The 21,497-nt window shown below is 36.1% G+C and overlaps 1 protein-coding gene across 1 annotated transcript; it reads left to right on the plus strand.

Annotated features, from left to right (window-relative positions):
• Positions 1-13,509: 13,509 nt before the first annotated feature.
• On the plus strand, positions 13,510-17,042 carry LOC113102178 (transcription factor Sp7-like). The gene is made up of 2 exons (XM_026265762.1): positions 13,510-13,687; positions 15,515-17,042. Exons 1-2 carry the CDS (start codon positions 13,667-13,669, stop codon positions 16,814-16,816), a joined length of 1,323 nt encoding a protein of 440 aa, XP_026121547.1. The 5' UTR covers positions 13,510-13,666; the 3' UTR covers positions 16,817-17,042.
• The last annotated feature ends 4,455 nt before the right edge of the window (positions 17,043-21,497 follow it).

The raw sequence follows: 21,497 nt of genomic DNA on the forward strand, positions 1-21,497 counted from the left end.
CTCTCAATGTGTGTGAATCAGTTGGTTTTGAAGTAATAAAGGCTTAAAGAATCATATAAACTAACAAAATACTGACTGTCTTCATCTTCAACACTACATCTAGGCCTTCCATTTCAAACCCAACACACTTCCATTGAATGTTTCGCTTGTGTTTGAGCTTCTTTTTGCTTTGATACTTTGTATCTCATGTAAAGACATGAAAACTTTTTTTGTGTATGAAATTAGTTTCTAAATGCTTTTTGGGGCTATTTTTTGATATGTAAGAACACACACACAAGAGGGGTGTTAGTAAGGGGAGACAGACGCCAGGCTGGTTTGGAAAAGACTCTGAAGAGAGCTGTGGTTTTGCGGGAGTGTGACGAGACATGGCAAGAAGAGAGAGAGAAACCACTGATGAGAGTGAATAGATGAAGAAAAGACTACAATTTTATAAAATATGAAAATTAGTTTTGAGAGAACATCTCAGTATTGCATGTGCATTGCATATATGTGAGAAAAATACATTTAAAAGAACAAGCATTCTCTAAAAACAAGTTTTAATATATTGGAATTATTGATTCAAATGTAAATACATCTTGTTTTAATGATAATTTACTATAAAACAAGACCAAAGTGTTTATGAGAAAGATTTTTCTTGTAGTGGATTGTATAAAAGATATGCATCAAGAAGCTGTGAGTGTGTGCTTGTGTGCTGCATGAGTGTGATGCATGTCTTCTCTGGAATTGCATGCATGTGTGTGTGTGTGTGTGTGTGTGTGTGTGTGTGTCTCTCATTAGGCTGCAGCAGGCCGTCTACTCTCACCGCACCCTTTGATGGGGTTCAATCAGCGCCAGATGAGACGGAGAGAGAAGAAGTGAAGAATGGAAGGAAAAGATGTGGGATGAAAAGTAGGAGCGATATATATTGGGAAGGGGCGGATCTCTCTCTCTAATCCATGATGATGAAATTCAGGACGTTATGGTCTCTTGCTTGGTCTGTTCACACTTTTTATGGTCCATTTCTTGATAAGTAGAGTTATTATATAATTTATGTTTAGGTTTTGGCAGATGTTTTCTTAGCAAAGTTAATAGAATAGTTCATGATATTATTGATACACCACAAAAATTATTTTAATAGCATTTGTCTTGTGCTTTGTCTTGTTTTCCAAGATAATTTTTCTTGAGAAGCATACTTAATAAGCATGACTTATTATATTTAGTTTTTATCAAAAATTATTGATTTTAATTAATTTTTTTTAAACAAGAAATAAATATTTGACGATGGTACAGGGAAAATATAATAATTCCCTTTGGGTTTTTTCTTACTTGGCAGACAAGTAAATTTAATTTTTTTTTTTTTGTGCCATGTATTGGTTGTTTCCCACCAGTTTTCTTTGTGTCTTTGTTAGAATCACATAGGTCTATAGTAAAGTCAACTCACATTTATATATAGTGCTTTAATACAGATTCTTTCAAAGCAGCTTCACAGTATTTTACAAAAAAAATAACAGAATCAACAATGCAAACTTCATCCGATATTAGACCAATTCTAAGCTCAAACTAAATTTTAATTAAGCTCAAGTTTTAATCTCATCCAAAGGTTTCAGTGCCAAAACAAGTGTCTTTTTTAAACCCAAAGCAAACCAAAGGCAACAGTAACAAGATGTATAGTATCAAAAGGTCCATGTAAGCTCAATTAGAATGAGCGCCAAAAAATGCCTGCATAATGATTTTACAATAATATAATAAAATGCCTGTTTCAGATAGAGTACAGCGAGCGATCACAAGAGTTTCAGGCCAAACAGTCACATGTTATTATTACTCAGAAGCTCTGTTTTGTAAATGTGATAATTATATGCTTCTAAATCCGTTCACACAAAGCAAACGCATCATCCCGTTATAACACTGAGTCACGCTCTGTGTGTGTATTCAATAAATATGAAATAAATTCACCTGACTGCGTAGCTTCATTAGTGACAATTTATGACTGCACGTCCTGTGTCGTGCGTGTTTTTGCGTGCATACATACATGTGTGAGTCTCCGGTCGCCACCGTTGTACAGATGTGACCACAGTGAACCGTGCTCCCCCATTTCTTTCCACAACAAAGCCCAATTAAACAGCGCAGCTTCGCAGGCCTCGCAGGCCTCGCAGTCGACCGCCAGCCGCACTTCCACAAACACGAAGAACAGTTTAAAACCAGAGCTGGAGCGAGGGGCCTCCGCTGATTCAAACCAGCCCCTCCACTGCTGCCAAAACTGCCTGCCTTACTCTTTAAATTAGTCCCATATTATGTCTGATTGTTTAGGAAGCACTTACAAACTTACTAAATGGCAGTTAGCTCTAAAAATCTATCAAATAATTACAGGTCACTGGAAGCGTACTGTTTCGGCCTGCTATGAGTGAACGGCTCTCTAAGAGAGGGAAACGAAGGTGTTTACACGGATGAATAAATATAATGTGTGTGACTTTAATAATCGGGGCTGGATTTCTTTCTTTTTTTAGAATCCAGTTTATTCAAATGTTGCTTCCATGATGCATTCATTTAAATACATCTAAAGAAAAAATAAAAAGAATGCCACTTATACAGTATTTCAGTATATTTAATAGTACAGTCCACTAAGGGCATTTCTGTGTTTTTAGCACCATACTATGCATTTACTCGTGTGTTTCGGGTAATTGGTATGGGATTGGTATGTCAAGGTACTGTAGACTAAGGTCTGGTTTGATTACATTAACCATGGTTTTACTACAAATAAGACAAAAACTAAACAAACAAAAAAACGGTTAAACAATGGCACAAATTAACATAATTTTGCTACACTAACTATAGTTTGACTACATTGTTTGTAGTAAACCTGTGCTTATACAAATGTAATCAATATGCAAAAATAGTAATAATAATAATAATAATAATAATAATAATAATAATAATAATAATAAATCACAGTTCACTTTATTAATAATACATGGTTTCTTTTCAGAAGGGGATTGCTCAGCTCATCAAGTCATTACAAAAAAATATGTAGGCTAGCAAAAAATCATCAATCAATATAAAGCAATTTTTATAGTTTTGATCTAGAACTTTTATACAGTGTCATTGTTTTCACCCGCATTAAATTCAATATGGCGGCTAATGTGACTAGGACAAAAGTTTTTGATGGCCGTTCCCGCAAATAACCCAGTTTTTACGTTAATTTCAAACATCCCGCCCCTCAGTTGTTTGTTTTGTGACTTCAATGGTGTAGCTCACGCTAGTTTGTCATTGAACATTTGACTAAAATGATCGAGCGCAAGAGTATCAACAACATCGTATTATTATCGTCCTCAAGTCACAGACATGAAAACTCACAAATGCATCACAATAAACTGTGTACGCTGATGGCATTTTACATCGGTATTCTTTGCGATCGTTCATTAAAAAGCGCGCGCAATTCTTGCACGTTCGGCGATATCGCTGTATTTAGCGTCTTGCGCCGTGGACCGTTTTTGGCGAAACTATATAAAATGTGTGACAATTAATTGAGTCATGCATGCGTGGTACAGCACCATATTTGTGAATAACATTTATGAAATGTGTCATAATACCACAAGGCTGGACGTATTCCACGTACCATATTTAATATTCATGAGCAAAGCCCTTGAAGACCTCAGTTATGAATGTGAAGTAGCTACTCATTTAGTAATTTTAATAACACTTAACAATTACGAACATTTATAGGCTATAATTTATATAAGAATATTAGTTAAGAGGGTTATGAATGTAACTAATATTTCATAGCCATATTTTAATGTTCATAAACATAAAAGCATTGCTAAACTGTGCTAAACAATTTCTGTTTATGGCTTATAAGAGCTTATATGAAGTTTATCAGAAAAATAATTGCTCGTTTATCTGTTGTATAGAAACTTTGTTCTGAGTCTTTAAAGTTGTATCTTAGGAGCACAACATGGTTTAAAGTATGGTGGAGCATGATATACCGTAGCTGATTGTAATAAACCTGAACTCATGGTATATTTTAATTTCGTAAATAATAATGATGTATTGACTGCTGGACAAGAAAATGCTCCCCAATTTTAAGTCAGAAATGTGGTCGTCTGTCTCATGCTGTGTGGTTGTAAGCCAGTAAGTGAGAGTTTGTTGTGTAGTTCTTCTGAAGGCTAAAGCAATGCTGAGATCCCTGATGGAAACCCTATAACAGAAATCCAGCCCTGAGTTTGGCTTGAGTGGTTAGCGTGGTATCGCTAGAGACGTTAAACTCCACGCAGACGTTAGAGGAGACTAGAAAAATACTGCAAGGGTTCCCCTGCTTGTGTGTAAAATACTGTGTGTAGTCCACTTTTTTTTTATAAAGAAAATACAGAAAGTTCATGACAAAACCATTTTGAAGGCCTTGTGGCCTTGGGAGTTTAAAAACTATTGGTTAAACACAGTCTGATCGAGTTTAAACATTTACAGTAACTACATGCAATAAAGCACATGATAACCAATCTCTGGTTAAATTTTAGATTTAGACAAGAGTCGTGTACTGTGTTAAGCCCTGTATGCAAGATCACGTCATCAGTATTTTGATATGTTTTGCTGGAAAAGAAAGACTACACGTTTTCTATACTTTTTGCAATCGATGGGTTTGATGCATTTAATGGCGTATTTAAATATCAGGCACATTCTGATTGGCTGTATCATGTAATTTTCACTGTGAACAAACTGGGATACACTACATTGCTTTTGTCCCATTTCGAGCTCTCTGAACAAATCAATGCTAGCTGATAAAAATCAGAGCCTGTCTGCCAATTAAAGGTGGTCTGATTCACAGAAAATCACGTACACTTTTAAAAAGAAAGTTCATCCATGAAATCTTTTTAGTGCACAAAAGGTTCTTCTGATTATTGAAATGTTGTTATCAATAAGATAATTGTTTCTTTGCACATAAAGGTTGTTTGGGGACCCAGAATGCTTTTTCTACAGCACCCACTTTTGTGAAGTGTGGTTTATAATGGTCACAAACTCTGATCTCTTCGCTTCATACTATGATTCCGTCCAGATTGAGGATATTATTCTGGAACGATTTTAGAACAAATATCGTTTTCATGTTTTATGCATCTTCTGCTGTAGCAATACAACACATTTCTTTGTTATATTGTTGTGTTCATAACAACTTAAAAGTCTGGTAGTGTGTGTGATCATCGGTCGTAGTGTTTCTCTGCAACCATTTTACAAAGTCCAAATGTATGACACCAAGTCTGTTCAGATTTAGAAGTTGTGTTGTGTTGGGATGCAGACAGCTGGTGGTACACTGAACAATTTCCTTCCAAATGCATCCAGACATTGTACACGTAATTCTCATTATTCTTAAAATCACTGGAGCACATTTATGTGGAACTGCCTGTAAATACTTAACAATTTAAATAAAATAATACAGTATTTATTTTATAGTGCAGTAATGATGAGGTGACTTTGTGGTAATGATAGTTTTACGCGGACGTTACTCATGCTCTTTCTACATGTAGAGCAAATAATACATTGTTCTTTCTCTTTTCCATGGAAAAAGCACATTTGTTTAATGATATTGGCATAAAATGTGCATGTTTTTACACAAACAGCTCACGCTCCTATATGGCTGAATCTAATGAAAACGTGCAGAAAATAAACATCAAAGTACTGTATCACTCTTTATTTCAGTTAAAATGTAAATGCAACTTTTTTGTAAATGCTTCACAATATAAATAATCATATTACATTAACAAAAATACATGTTTTTGCATTGCGGTTATGAAAAATGAAGTAAAATGTGCAATAAAAATGTTAGTAATTTTGTACATTTTTCTTAATTGTAATAAAAATGTAGATGATTTTGAGGTCAAATGCACTTAATTCGACTGTAAAGTCGCAAGTGTTTACTTGAGGCTCACTGCATGGTGTTTGTTTACAACACAGACAACTGGTGGTGACACATTTAACCCTTTATTCCCAAACTGCTGTAATGCATCCACACATTTTACCTGTAATTGATTCTGTATCACTTTTTTTTATTAACATGTGGCTTTGTAGTTACGATTATTTTGGTTGGAAATATGCATAAAACATTTGAGAATCAGACAGCACAGTGAAAATTCAGCCTGCATGCGTGTGTTTTGCACCTTGCGGGTGAAGGGATGTGAAGAGGTGCATCTGTCCGTCCTGCAGCTCCAGTAGGGGGCGTCGTTCACCAGCTGGCCCGTGTAACGTGGCGTGGGTAGCTCGCGGTGGTTTTGGTCAGGCAGACTGGAGCCCTTGGGCGCTGGCATGCAGCTCAGTGTTCGGGAGGGGCCCCCTCAAAAACCATGTCCTCAGGGGCCACACCCACCGCGCTCGCTCTCTGTGGGGGGATGGAGCGTTCCTTCAAGCCAGGCCTCCGGATTTAGAGAAGCCCTGAGACCGCTCGCCCCAGCCGGTGGAAGTCAAAGCATTCGGCTTTATTTTGGAGCCCAGACTGCGTGGCATTCGCTCGCTCTGAGCATCCGCATGCATGCAGTTCACATGCACATCTGGGAAAGTCTGTTCACAATCACTTCCTCCGCTAGAGTCTGGGACGACAAACCCAAACCGTCCTTGACCATAACATCCAGTGTCAGTTTCTGATGGTGGTCTTGACATTTATAGCACATGAGTGAGATGGAGAGGCCATACGGTGAGGAGGTGGAAAGAGCTTCAGACCCAGAGTTCAGTGTTTTGTTATTTCACCACCGTCGTCTGCAGGGTGTGGGTGCAGCTTTGGGTGGTCCAAGCTCTCCTTCAGCGTCTCCTGTGGGTTTCTGACCTGCCGTGTTTTGTTTTGGTTTTTAAAGGAAGGGCTCTCTTTAGGTAAAATGTGCTTATTTAAACACGGGCCGCTCGCTCACGCTTTTTCTATATGGCTGAAACTCATGAAAACATGCAGAAATTTTATTTTCCATAAAATGAGGGGCTAGTGAGATTTTCATGATATTTCTTTCATGAAAGTTAAACACGTTTAATGATTTCCTTCCAAATTCTCGTTGATGAAATGCATCCAGACGTTTAAATTCTCATTATGTTGATTCAGTAAATACTATAAAATGGTTTGAAATTAATTTATAATATAAATAACGCAGCATTTCTTTCATATCACAGTACTAAGAAGGATATATTTTTGTATTGTGGATATAAATATTTTTAGTTTCCAAAATGGAATAAAAAAGTTATTCATAAAGCAATTTTTTATTAAAAAATTCTGAGTTTTTATTTTATTTTTTTCTATAAAAATGCTCTTTAACTTCATATCTCAACATTCTGACTTTTTTTTTTTTTTTTTTGTATTGCAATTGTGAGTATATTTTTCTTATATCTCATGCTTTTCTTCTCAGAACTGAAAGTTTATTTCAAGTATGTTTTTTTCTTTCTCAGAATTGCATGGAACAAAGTCAGAATATTGAAACAAAAAGTCACAGTTACCTTTTTAATTCTTTTATTCCATGGCAGGAAAATGCATCCATACATGTTACGGTTAAAATGTGCTTAATAGTGATAAAAAGTGTGATGAATTTAGGGAATAATGTGCTTGCTTTTACCTGGACTTCTTGCTCACACCATTTCTATATGACTGAATTTCATTAAATATTTTATTTTCCATTTCTTAACATGATGGGTTAAGCATTTTTAACTATTTCCTTCCAAATTCCAATTTCTTCAGTGCATCCAGGTCTTTTAATTCTAACTACTTCAAATAACTGTGTGACTTTTTATACATTAAACTGGTTTATAAATATTTTACAATATAAATAATACAGCATTTATTTCATTTAAATTTTGAGGTAAAATGTGCTTAATTTGAATAATCTTGGGGGTAAAATGTGCTTGATTGTAAAGAAAAGTCATAATGCATGTTCGTTTCTTCATGCAAAATATAATGTCTAATATTATTTTTGATTTTGAGGTGAAACATAACATGTGTTCTCGTCTTTATCTCCCTTCCTCTCTCCTTCCATGCGATGTATACTTTCTGGATTCTTGTTTTAAAGTGTCTCCATTGCTCCTGTGTTCATGAGTGATGTTAAACTCTGTTAAACTGATGATTTGTGGAGGACACTTGTGGTGGAGCTCACGGGGGCGGACGCAGCACTCGTGGTAACTCGGTGCCATGTTTAGTATAGTCTGGAGTGCTGAGTAACCAGTAATTCATAAAATTGGCCTCTCTGTTATGATCATGCTGGCTCCTTCAGGCCCCACACAGTTCGACATCCAATTCATGAGTATTTGACTGTCTTCAGTTAATGACCTGCGTAAAGCACAACCAAAGCTGTTTTTTTATTGCAGAAAAGTCTATCGTAGATGATCTTAAGCTTTAAGTCCCATCTGATGGTTTTTCTCACTTATTTTTCCAGAGAGATTCCTGTTTTTGTGACCACACGGTCTGGAAAAAGCCATCTCGCTGTGAGGCCAGTTTGTCCCTGACCCTGTATCTCCCTCTTACCACATTTCCATCTCCAAAGCCACTCACACACGTCTAATCATTTCACTTTTTCCTTGCGCGGCAGCGTTATTAAGAAGTTTAATTCGCTGAGGGTCCGGGCTCCGGGAGGAATTCAGAGAGAATTATTCCATTGATTCCCATCTAACCACAGCGAAATCCTCGGTACTCTGATATGGAGACTAATGATGGAAGCATATAGCCCTTAAAAACCCCAAACTGTAAAACTGGTCCAAAGTGAGTTATGCTAAAAGACCCTTATAGTTTGTATATTTAATATCTATAAACTGGCCAAAAATGCTGATATTTCTTTCAGCTAATGGTGCCGTCTTGGGTTGCAATGACTCTTAATGGATGAAAAAAGGAACGTAAATTTGATTTATAAGGGTAATTATTTGGAAAGCATTCAAATCCTTGGAATTTGTGAATTACTGCTTGGTGAATGGTACATACGCTGAAACATTTGTAAGGGATTCTCAAATGCTGCTTTATGACCCAAAATTTGATGACAAGTTTGTTATGATTGGATCACCATCAACAGGTAAAAAGAAAAAATATTAAATGCAAAAAATAGTTTAAATATATTGGATCATGGTCAAATGGTGAACAGAAACAATTAAAAATTGAAAATGTTGAATTAAAAAATATTAATACATTTAAGACCATTTTACAGTTTGTTCACAGTCAGTAGGTAAAAAGAAACAAGGGTAAAAGCCACAAATACTTATACATTTGGGGCCATATTACTATTGGATCATGGGTTAACAGGTAAAATTAAACAAAATGTTAAATGCAAAAAAATACTAATAAATTTGAAGCCATTTAACTATTGAATCATGGTCAACAGGTGAAAAGAAACAAAATATTAAATGCAAAAATATAATACATTTAAGGCCATAAAACAACTGTGTTTGCTTGTCATTTGGTGTCCACACTTTTTTAACAATCACCTCTGAATTAATTAATTTTTTTTTAGATTTAGAGTTTTTATCCAAAGCAAACTGTACTGATGCTCTTTTATATTATTTCAATTTATAACTTGTTATGAAAGCTGGCATGGTGTTAAAACACCAACTAACCAACCAACTATGTGATGCCCAAAGTAAAATATAGATCTTGAATCTAAACTGGCAGAGAACCACTGATTTACATCAATGTATGATGTCAATATTTGGGAAAAAACACTTTATAGCTCTTCATTAACACAAGAATCAACAGTGCTTTAAACAAGCCGCTACCTCGGCCAGAGGAAGACATTTCAATGTAAAAATGCAAAAATAGAAAAGATTTGAAAAATGCTAAACGTTTTCCTTCAGTTTCTCTCTAAATCTCTAATTATAGATTGCTTTCGCTCCACTTTGAAAGAAGCTGTTAGTGGGGATCAAGCATTTACAGCTCCTCGGAGTGATAAAGGATATCCCAATAAAAACTACTCTTTATACGCCACTGCTGCACCTCTCCTTTTAATTTCAGGCTGTTCAGGGTGTGGGATTTCTGATCCTCAAAGAGAAATAGGAAAGCTATTAGGCCAAATGGGGAAACCACATGCAAATCATTGGGAAGGCAGTTCCCTCAAACTGTGCTGAAGCCTCCACATGTGGCACTGCGCTCCTCAGTTTATATCTTTGCGTGTTCAGTAAATTTTGTAAAGGCACACCCATTGAAACCATTTTTTTACCCATCTGTTCACTTTAATTCAGCTTATTTTTAAAATAAGTGAGTGAAAAACTACATTACCCATGATGCTGTAGAGAGGATTCCACCAATCACAGAGTTGCAGCGAGCAAAGCTCCGCCCACCATAAATGCGTAAGTCTCCTTACACTTTCAAAATAGTTCAAATTTGTGTGCATGTGTGCTTATACTTTATATTATTTAAAGAGATACAATAAACAACTTTGAATAAATATTTCTCCATCATTTTTAATCTGATTATGTCTTTTGCAATGTCTTTTTATGCAATTTTCATATACTTTTCCCTTCAAATCAAAGTTTGTAATATTGTCATTCTCCTTGTAGCTTTTCATTATATCTTTATTTATAATGCAATATGATAAAACACAAATCAAGCAAAAAATTATAATAATTTGACCAGCCATGCAGATGCATTACAATTCAACATTTCTTCTTTGATGAATCATTCTATCCTTCAGTTGCATCACAGTTTTAGTAACTCATGTCTTTGCATATGTTTCCATTCATTTGAGAAGGAAAGTCAAGAGATCAGATGAGCAGACGAGACTCGAGATAAATGCATGAGCGAAAATGTATTAGGCCATCGCAGCAATTTGCAATTGCATGTGCATTAATATTTGGAAAGTGATTGTTCACCTTTCAACACTCACTTGACCTCCTCCAACTATAATGTGTGGTATATTGATAAAATGACTCCAAAATCGCATGATGAGTATATTTTCTTTGCTATGTTGAAGTATTTCATCAAGTTTGTCTGTGTTTTTAAATGATTTACTGGGAGAAACTGTGCATTTTGAATGTGTATTCCTGCTAAATGTTTATTATGTTATTGTTTACTTAGCTGTCTTGTATAAAAGCCACAAAACTGATTTCATAGGGCCTTTAAATGGTATTCCTGTACCAGCATGTGAGAGTTTACTGCCTTATTTACTCCCACCAAAGAAGGATTCTGGATTACGACTGCTAAGAGCTGTAAAGATGACCTAATCTAACATTAAAATCTGCCAATAAATCACTGTGTGGTCTTTACAGCAATGTTTCTGACAGCAATTTGATTCATGTCGTTAGAAATAACAGTGCCCCCTGTGGCACCGATCTAATTAGCCAGTGCAGTTCAATACTATGATTGCAGAAATTAATGTGTTGCATGATTGTGTATGTGTGTGTTTCATTTTGTGCTCTGCAAGGTAGAGACGCAGGGTCAGTTGAAGAGCAGACTGCTAAATATAGTCTGTGTGTTACTGTAAGGGCCAAACTCTCACAAACTACAAGCTTGCTCTGACCATGCCTTGTAATTGAGGGAGAAAATAAAGAATGAAATTACATGTTTATTTTTGAAAACAATTTTAATCTTCTCTCCCCTCATTTTGGAAAAAAAAAGCAACACCCACAAGGACACTCAAAACCAAGATGGGCTGTCGGAAGGCCGTTCCAACTGTTTATTCACTTGATGGATGTCTGTAAGACAGAACGAGGCTCTTAACAGCTGACAACTTCTGTGCGGTGCATGAACACTGAACTGAAATATGAAAAAACTAGGAAAGAAAGGGGTATGTCTGAGTGAAATAGTCAAAGTCAAGAAAATAAACAAATTGCTAATGAAGTTTATAGGCAAGATAAAGGTATCTTTCATGCACTTGGGTAAAAAATGTTGTTTGGAAGTTTCGTAACACAGAAGACATCATTTTGCATTTGTTTTTAAGGATTGATTATGAACATCAAAAAATTTGGCACACCTGGGCTCAAAAAGAAAAAAAAAATGTATAACAGAACAGACTATCACATAAGAAACTTTTTTCTATTTTCATGATCAATTTTTTGTCGAGCATCCTGTTGGGGAGTTTTCCCAGGGATGTGCATGCTTTTTAGTTTACAATCATTTTGCCGTTATTTCTCATAAGAAACTGCATAAAGTCACATTGTGTTGTTTCTCTTAGTCTGATTAGCTGCGATTTTGTTTTAGCCTTTAAATTGGCAGGATAACAGTATTTATTCTTTCTGCTCTGCAGCCATAGACTCTTCATTACAGTCTCTGAAACCACCAACACCACTTTAATAACAGGACTCTGTATGATTCACTTGATTTGATTGACATTGAAACGTATTCTTCCACTCTTGTGATAAAACATGATCAGGAATGGCATTTTTGCATCACTTTACAAAATTGTTTTATATAATGTGTGAAAACATTTAGTTTCTCAAAACTGCTTTTGGGGAAAATCTTTATTTGCATGTCTAATATAAGATGGGAATCAACTCGTTTACTGATTTAAGCAATTGGTTTTAATTTAAAGTTTTAAATGCATTTCACCCTTCCATATACTCACGTAAGAAAATCATTAAAATATTTGATCATAAGCACCAGTCAAGCCTGTTTTTTCTACAATGTGACAATAAGGAACCGAAGGAATGTACTGGCTTTGGATGCAATTTTTTTTTTTTGCGATAGATAGATAGATAGATAGATAGATAGATAGATAGATAGATAGATAGATAGATAGATAGATAGATAGTTTTAGCCAATGTGTAATAAATGCATTTTATGCAACCAAAGAATTATTCTAGTAGTCAATATAAGAGAAAACGAGCATTTGCGCATTATGTAAACCTTTTGTTTTTATTGCGCCGTTGACTGCTAAAATCATCAATATGGTAAATACTCTACATTTTAATTAAAACGTGATTTTTTTAATGGCATATTCGAGGTGTAAATATAGCCTATAATAATGTGATTAGTAGTTCGTGATCGCGCAGCTGTTTCTATGGTTACAAACACCCTTACGAAAAATAACCATGGTTTTATTATAGTAAAACTGTAGTAACCCATGGTTATTTGGCGTATTGACTGCCATTTGTAAAACCACAGATTTACTACAAATACCATGGTTAAACTATGGTTAATATAGCAAAACCATGGTTAATTTGTGGTTACCATGGTTTAACTACAGTAACCATGGTTTTTTGGTTTTATCTGTAGTAAAACCATGGTTAATTTTCGTAAGGGCAGAGCCGTTAAATATGTTTTTCAACGGCTCTGGTTACAACTACTAGCGATAAAGCTATTTTTGTTCGCGCGCGAATATATTTTGCGCTCGAAATAACCTTTCGCGGGTGTTTGAAAACGCTGTTGAAAAGTAGTTCTATATAAGCTACATTTATATATTAAAACACAGCGTCCATTTGCGACCCCAGCCTCTTGATTTAACTTATTTTTGTGGGTCAAACTTTAATTGGGTGGGTCTAACCCCCCCATAAATCTAATCTGAGAGAGAAATCCATGGAAATCCATTTGGCGCTCTCTCTCTCTCTCTCTCTCTCTCTCTCTCTCTCTCTCTCTCTCTCTCTCTCTCTCTCTCTCTCTCTCTCTCTCTCCGGTCTCCGGTCAGTAGGAGGCGGGTCTCCCGGTATCCGGTTCTCCTCAAAGAAGAGTCGCTGAGCTCCGGCGGAGTTTATTTCAGTCAGACTCTGGACCGAGAGCTTCTCCTGCTGCCTTTGGACTGATCTTCACAGGACTGCTTCCTCCGGGATGGCCGCGTCGATTCTGGAGGTATGGAGAACACAGTCTGATCTTAGAGATGTATGTTTTCAGCTTTCAGTATCAAACGAGGTGGTTTGAATTTGTGCCTTATTGGTTTACACGGGATTTCTTCTGATTCTTGTCACTCAGTAAAAGTTATTAGATTGCTTGTGTATGAAATTTAAAGTGGAATGAAAATAACTCATTTTAGAAGTAATTGCATGAACAATGTGATTAAAACCAAAGAAAAACACTGCAATTCAATGTTGTCAGGAAAGACCATGCACTTAAATTCACAGTTGAAGCTAGGGGTTTTTCATTCATTGAAAAAGCTTTTTTATTCTGTAGTTCTTTAGAAACCTTAATGGTGTGTAAGAATCTAGACACCAATACACTGATGTGAATAACATTGTAGAGCAAAAAAAAAGTTTTTGACTAAACCTAAAAACCACTAAGGAATCCTTATTGTTAAGGGTTTTGGTTTTGTTGCAACACAATCAAAACGCTTTCAAATGTATGACCAGATAGTTCAGCCTAGACACTGAAATGTAATAAATAAATAAAACTAGGAGTCCAAACTAGGAGACATAAAACTTTTGCGCCAATGGTTTTGGATGTAGGCATCAAATTTAAGCTCCACGCAGTAAAAGAGAGCAATTAACCTGGAAACGGGGGCAAAACCTTTGCCAAGATGAACCGCACACACTCAGCAGGAAATATCATGACACACACTGCGCCTTACTCATTCATTCATCATCACTTCCCAACGGAAAATAGGGTAGACCACTGCTATTCCAAATGAAGCGAGATCCAACCATAGTCTGTGACTGTAAAGTGATGATTGAACTCAGCATCTTAAGTTAGGGTTATAGGAATCCTAAAATGCCAATCTGCCTTTTAATTTAACATCTAAACTGAGAACTTTTTGTCCTTCAATCTTGAATTTCTCATTGTTGACTGTAAACATGTTTACCACGTGTTTTTCTGTGGATGTGTTCATGCACTGGCATGAAGCATGATAAATACTTCGTACTTGGGTCAATGTGAGTGTGAGTTTATGGAAAATAATTGACCATCTTTGATTTCTACATTTTTTATTCTTGTGCATTTGTTCTAATGCTCAGTTGACACTTAGACTGACAGCACAATTAGAGTATTCGAAACCAAACAATGTTTGTTCTTACAAACAATATCATATTGTTGCCTGTTTTTCACAGACAGATGGTCTCTATAGAGATGCAAACATGTCAAACAGGAACTCCATGTGTGGTGACATTAATTATTGTGTTGTCAACGCTGGCACATATTTTTGTCTAGACTAATAGTGCAGGAAGGATCTTTGCACAACCTCTTTTATGCACGAAAACATTAGTCAGAAGCCAACATTTCTCACAGTTTATTGGCTATAGTTTAGAAAATGGTAATAAATTATAACAGAAACTCATAGTTAAACTGTGTCAGAACAAATTAATCTTGATAATGTCAGATCACTTTGATAGAAAGGTATGCAATGGATTACAATCAACCAGAAATGATTTTGCTGTTAAATCTAAGTACACAATTGGTAGATAATACCAATTCAGCTCAACCAATTACCAAGGTCACATTAGCAATTAAAGAAAAACACTTGAGCAAAACATAGTCAGCTCAAAGTATATGAATATTTTTATTCCCAATTTGTACTGGTAGTCCACTGTATGAAGTATTTTCGGGTATATTATAACTCACTTTATTTCTCTATCCTCACTTACATTAATGAACTGTAGTGTCCCGCACCCACTGTTGTCTGAATAATATTTGGCTTGGCTGTACTTGAAGCAATATGGATTGCGTTCTGATCTCTTATTGATTTCCCAGGAGGAAACACGTTATGGATCCAGTCCCTTGGCTATGCTAACCGCAACCTGCAACAAGTTTGGAAACACCAGTCCAGTCCGAGATTCCGCCACACCTGGTAAAACGGGAAGCACGGTACCAGTTAAGAAAGCCTACAGCATGACCTCTGAACTCCAGAGCCCTAAGAATAACGTGCGAGGCAATGAGGGCATCGCGGACTCTTACAGCGGCTCCTTCAGCTCCGCCGGGGGTTTGCTCACCCCTACCGGCAGCCCTCCTCCAGCTCCCACGGGAGCGTACGGCTCCGAATACAACCCGTTCTCCAGTTTCCAAACCTCTAGTGCCTCTCAAGACCCTTCGCTCCTGGGGACCAAAGCCACCGCGGACTGCCTGACCAGCGTCAACACCTACTTGGACATGACGCATCCCTACGGCTCCTGGTACAAGGGCATCCATCCCGGAATCACGGCTGCTCCTGCGAACGCAACATCTTCTTGGTGGGACGTCCACACCAACTCAAACTGGCTAAGCGCAGGACAACCTCAATCCGAGAGCCTCCAACCGGTTGCACCTCAAGCATCCCTCAATTCCCAGATGCCTAGTTACGCTCCTGATTTTACATCTTTAAATCCTGCACCATATCCGTCCGTAGGCTTGAGCTCGCTCCAGTCCTCACAGCACATGCTCCCTCAGGACATGTACAAGCCCAAACCCATCCCAACTTCTGGAATCCTGGACAATTCCATGGGGCTCAAACCGGCTCGGGGATCTCCCGGATACACCGGCGGATCTACCACCGGAAGGTCTTCTTGCGATTGTCCAAATTGCCAAGAGTTGGAGAGGCTTGGTGCCTCGGCCGCATCCCTGCGCAAGAAACCCGTCCACAGCTGCCACATTCCCGGCTGCGGGAAGGTTTATGGCAAGGCTTCGCACCTCAAAGCCCACCTGCGTTGGCACACGGGCGAACGACCGTTCGTCTGCAACTGGCTCTTCTGCGGGAAGCGGTTCACTCGCTCCGACGAGCTGGAGCGCCACGTCCGCACGCACACGCGAGAAAAGAAGTTCACGTGTCTCCTGTGCAACAAGCGTTTCACGAGGAGCGACCATCTCAGCAAACATCAGAAAACCCACACGGAAGCCAGTCTTCAAGGGAAGGGTCCGGAAGAGGAGACAGACCCCAGAGGAACCGAGGAATCAGCGGATTCCAGTAAAGTGGCTCCTCAGGGGCCCGTGGGTGGCATGCAGGACCCAACAGTTGGTGGAGATGAAAAGAGCAGCACAGGGAACGGTGTGGACGGCAGCAGTGGGCTGCTGGAGATATAAAAGGGATGTGTGAGGAATCAGATGAAGACTCTGATAAGTGGAGCTACTGTTGCATTGGTGCTAAGCTGCGTATGAAAAGATTCCTGTGTTTTATTATGCAATCTGTTTTTAGGAACTAGTCGAATATGTTCCACGGAGCGCAGCGTATCATGAACATTTTCTAGACTGGGAGAAATTAATTACACTGCTAGTCAAAAGTAGTGGGCTTTTGAACAGTAAGATATTTAATGTTTTTAAAGAAGCCTCTTCTGCTCAGCAATCCTGCATTTATTTCATCCAAAGTACAGTAAAAACAATTAAATTTGAACATATTTTTAGTATTTCAAACAGCGGTTTTCTATGTAAAAATCTGTTAAAATGTGATTTATGCCTGTGATAAAAGCTGTATTTTCAGCATCATTTATTGCAGTTTTCAGTGTCACATGATCTTCAGAAATCATTCTAATATACTTATTTGCTGTTCAAGAAACATTTATAATTATCACTATTTAAAACAGTTGAGAACATGAATCTTTAAATAAATAGAAAGATCCAAAGATCAGTATTTATCTGAAATAAAAAGCTTTTGTAACATTATACACTGTTCCATTCTAACGCTTTGAGTCAGTATATATATATATATTTAGGATGCTTTAAATTGATCAGTTGATAAAGACATTTAAAATGTTACAAAATATCTCTATTTCAGAAAAATGCTGTTCTTCTGAACTTTTACGCATCTGTTTTCAACATAATAATAATAAATGTTTCTTGAGCAGTAAATCATCATATTATTCTGATGTTTCACTGAAGACTGGAGGAATGATGCTGAAAATACAGCGGAGCATCACAGAAATAAATTACACTTTAACACAGATTCACACAGAAAACATTTATTTTAAATAGTAAAACTATTTCAGAATTTTATTCTTTTTACTGTACTTTAGATCAAATAAAAACAGGCTTGGTGAGCAGAAGAGACTTATTTAAAAAAAACATGAAAAATCATACTGTGTACAAAGAACTTCAGACACGTTTGTCAGGAGAGGCCTACATTTTGGGGAGTATTTTAAAATGTTTTTATGTCTACAAATTATTATTGAATTATTTCCTCTTCTTTGTGTTAGATTTCTTCTTTTTGACAACTTTTAGGGACGGTGTTTTTGAAGCCCAGCGTTATGTTTCTGTCAGCAGAGCTTCTGATATTCAGGCTTCCGATCGATGCATATTTTGTCCTGTTTTTATTTAATTCAAATTGATTTCTTTTATTTTGTTTCATCCTGAACACTTTCTTGAGGACTCATGACTTTGATAGAACTGATCTGGTGTACAGTGAATTGTTTTCTTTTATTTCATTATTGGTCCTGTCGCTTGTCATTGTTTAATTTAATTCCCTATTTACATCAAACCTAATTTATGTTTTAAATTATGAGACAATGTTGTGTTTCACTGGTTTTTCAGAAATGGAGGTAGACCATGAAGCGTGTCATTTATGAATAAATTAAGTCTTCTCATTCATGTGATGGTTTTTATGTAAAGTTATTTCAACTCTGAATATTGTAAGCAGATTTTTACAACAGCATTTAAATTTCAACAAAGACATGTATGAAATATAATTTTTTTGAAGTAAAATCCTAAATAATTGTGGAAAGGCAGATTTCTATAAACTGATTAAAGTAAAAATCAAACTTAAAGCATAAACAGTAATTTAGTTAAGCAGTGAAACAACCATTCGTGCAAAAGCAGTAGAGTTTTATTTTATTTTTGTTTATTTTTATTTTAGTATGTTTAGTCCTATATCATCCTAAAATCTAAAGAAAAAAATTACACCTAACCAAAACTTAACCTAATAGTATTAGGACCATAATTTTAATTTTTAACACATTTCCCTTCAAATTGCCATTACTGTTATAGAAAAAATAGAAATAAAATAATAAAATAAAGTCAGAATGTATACATCATGATGGTATCATTTATTTCAAATTAAACATGTTTTATTTATATATATATATATATATATATATATATATATATATATATATATATATATATATATATATATATATATATATATTTTTTTTTTTTTTTTTTTTTTTTTTTACTAAGAATAATCAAAAATAAATATAAAATTAAAAATAACAATTTTCAGAAGCGTTACAGTTATGAAGAACTGAAGGGGATCAAGATGCAAAATCTCAATAAACCTTATTAGTTTAAATTATCTCAATACTCTGTGTTCAAATATATAAGTTTGTGTTTCTCGTCATTTCGGGTTGAAATAACCTACAGATGTTTTCATGATGTTCTTTCACATTTATTCATGATGCATCTGTTTTCAATATATTAAAAAACATATCTGCAACCATCAAAATGACCAAAAACCTGCACGCTGCGGATACAGAAAATACTGAAATATTCACAGTTTGTGTTAAAACAATACTAATCTTAAGAAAACATCTTTATGTTCAGCCAGATGTGAGGTTTGGTCTGAAAACGCTTGTGTTTCAGTATCACAGCGGCGTATTGAATCCAGAGACGTCATAAATCAACCGTTTGATGCTCAGAATAAGTTGACCACAAAGTGTGAGTAAAACCTTTTTTCTCCAGAAATGAAGTGTCATTGCTTTGAATGTTTCGTGAAGGGAAAGAATATAAAGCCAGATACAGTAAGTGTTCCTCATGCCGTATATTGGTTCAGTCTCACAGCTCAACAAATGCTTTAATTAGTTTTAGCAGCACAAACTAAGCAGAGCTCTCAGTCACACAAAGAGTCTCTCAGAAAGCCTCCCCCGCTGTCTGTGAGGACCAATTACCCCCCACCCGCCCCACCGCCGGACAATTACCCCCCGTACCGCTTCAGGACGGCCAGCGCGGGGCAGGAGACGACTGACCACTAAAGAGAGGAAATCACCAGGTCTTCATACAGTCAGGGTTTTACATTTTATTTAGAGTTATTTTTTTTTATTTTATTTTTTTTTTTAAGAAATTTAGTTTTATAATGTTTTAAAAATCCCACACTTACATCTTCTATATTCATAATATTAAATGACAAAAAGGTGCCAAAATGTTTGAATATGGAATTCACATTGAAATTATGTTTTTATATTTATGGGAGAACAGACTCTTTATGACAGAACTTTTTTATGTTTGATTTATTTTATTTGGAAGGACTTGACATTTCTCTTTTTACTCTTTATGCAATTAATTCAGCTTATGTGTGCATTATTTTTTTTTTTTTTTATAATTTAGTTTTTTATAAACCTTTAGGTTTTTATTATTTATTATTTAACTTTGAAGGTTAAAAATGTACCTCATATACTGTATATTGTGACTGTTACATTTCTTTTTTATGCTATTTTATGAAAAAAGAGACTCCTTATACAGTGAGTTTTTTTTTGTTTTTTTTGAGGGTTTTATTTATTTATTTTATTTTATAACGCGCTTGTGAGGAATTAGAAAAACTTTTTTTATAATTATTATTATTTAAAAAAAATTCATGCCTTATGCATTATATTGCTATGAAATTTAAGCATCATTTTTGTTAAGTTTAAAAATGTCACACTTATATTCATTGAAAATTTTAACATTGCAAATAAAACAGATTATTGGTGCACATTAATTTCTCTTTCAGTTTTTCTACCCCAAAAGTTCACGTTTAATTCAATGTGTTACTTTCCTTTTCTTTGTAATTCTTTGTGAAATCTAGCAATGTCTGAGTGGAAAGTACACCAATTTTCCTCTTTTTTTTTCTTCTTCTTTTTTTCAGTGAATTTTGGAATCAACCAGTTTGCATATACAGAATTGTAATTACACTTTTTCTTTTATATTTTATATACTGTAGTAAATATTTTGATACACAACAATGGGCTTTTCCTGCATGAGATACTCTGTGTGAAGTATAAAAACTGAGCTACTGAAAAATGCAAAAGCTGTGAGCCCCGAAAGCATTGCACACATCGCAGACTTTATTTTAATGATCAAATGCATGCATCACCCCTCACACAGCGCTCTCTCCTCATCGACTGCTCTTTGACTCGGGTGTATGGTTCTCATTTACTGGCTCTAATGAGCTGGAGTTGAGGTCAGCTGGTATAAAGCATCCCGGGCCGGCTCTATCATCAGGGCCTGACATGTTTATGGTGGTCTGAAGTGGGCTGGCGGTCGCGTCCGCAGCGGGTGGAGGGTTGGGTGGGGTGTGTGTCCGTGGGTGGGGGTGCAGGAGCTTTATATGGGGGGTACAGGAGGGTCCGTGGCTTCTGACTATTATTTTTGAACTTTTATACTCCCCTGTGGTGGCGGTAACCTTGTGTTATTTTTGTATCTTTATGTTGGAGGGGGAAAAAAAGGAAAGACGAGGATCTGCCTCGAGTGAAGCCATAAAAAGATAAATATACTCAGAGCCATGAGAGAGAAAGAGAGAAAGAGAAGATGACAGGAAAAGATCGCCCCCTTCACAGATGGTCAGTGGATAAATACAAGCTTGAGTTTTACTGTTTCTCGTGCATAAGGGTTGCAATACAGTTTTAAGAGGGATTTTAGTCTTTCTTTAGGTGCTCAAGCACAAACAGTGTAAGATAATTTAAATATAGGGAAGGATTATGTTAAAAATCATGGTACAAGTCCATTTGACCCCAACCTGTTTTAATATAATTCATCAAAAAATAAAAAATAAATACAATTAAATGTAAAAAAAATAATAAGT

The sequence above is a fragment of the Carassius auratus genome, chromosome 6, assembly GCF_003368295.1.
Source record: "Carassius auratus strain Wakin chromosome 6, ASM336829v1, whole genome shotgun sequence".
In the NCBI taxonomy this organism is placed as follows: Eukaryota; Metazoa; Chordata; class Actinopteri; order Cypriniformes; family Cyprinidae; genus Carassius; species Carassius auratus.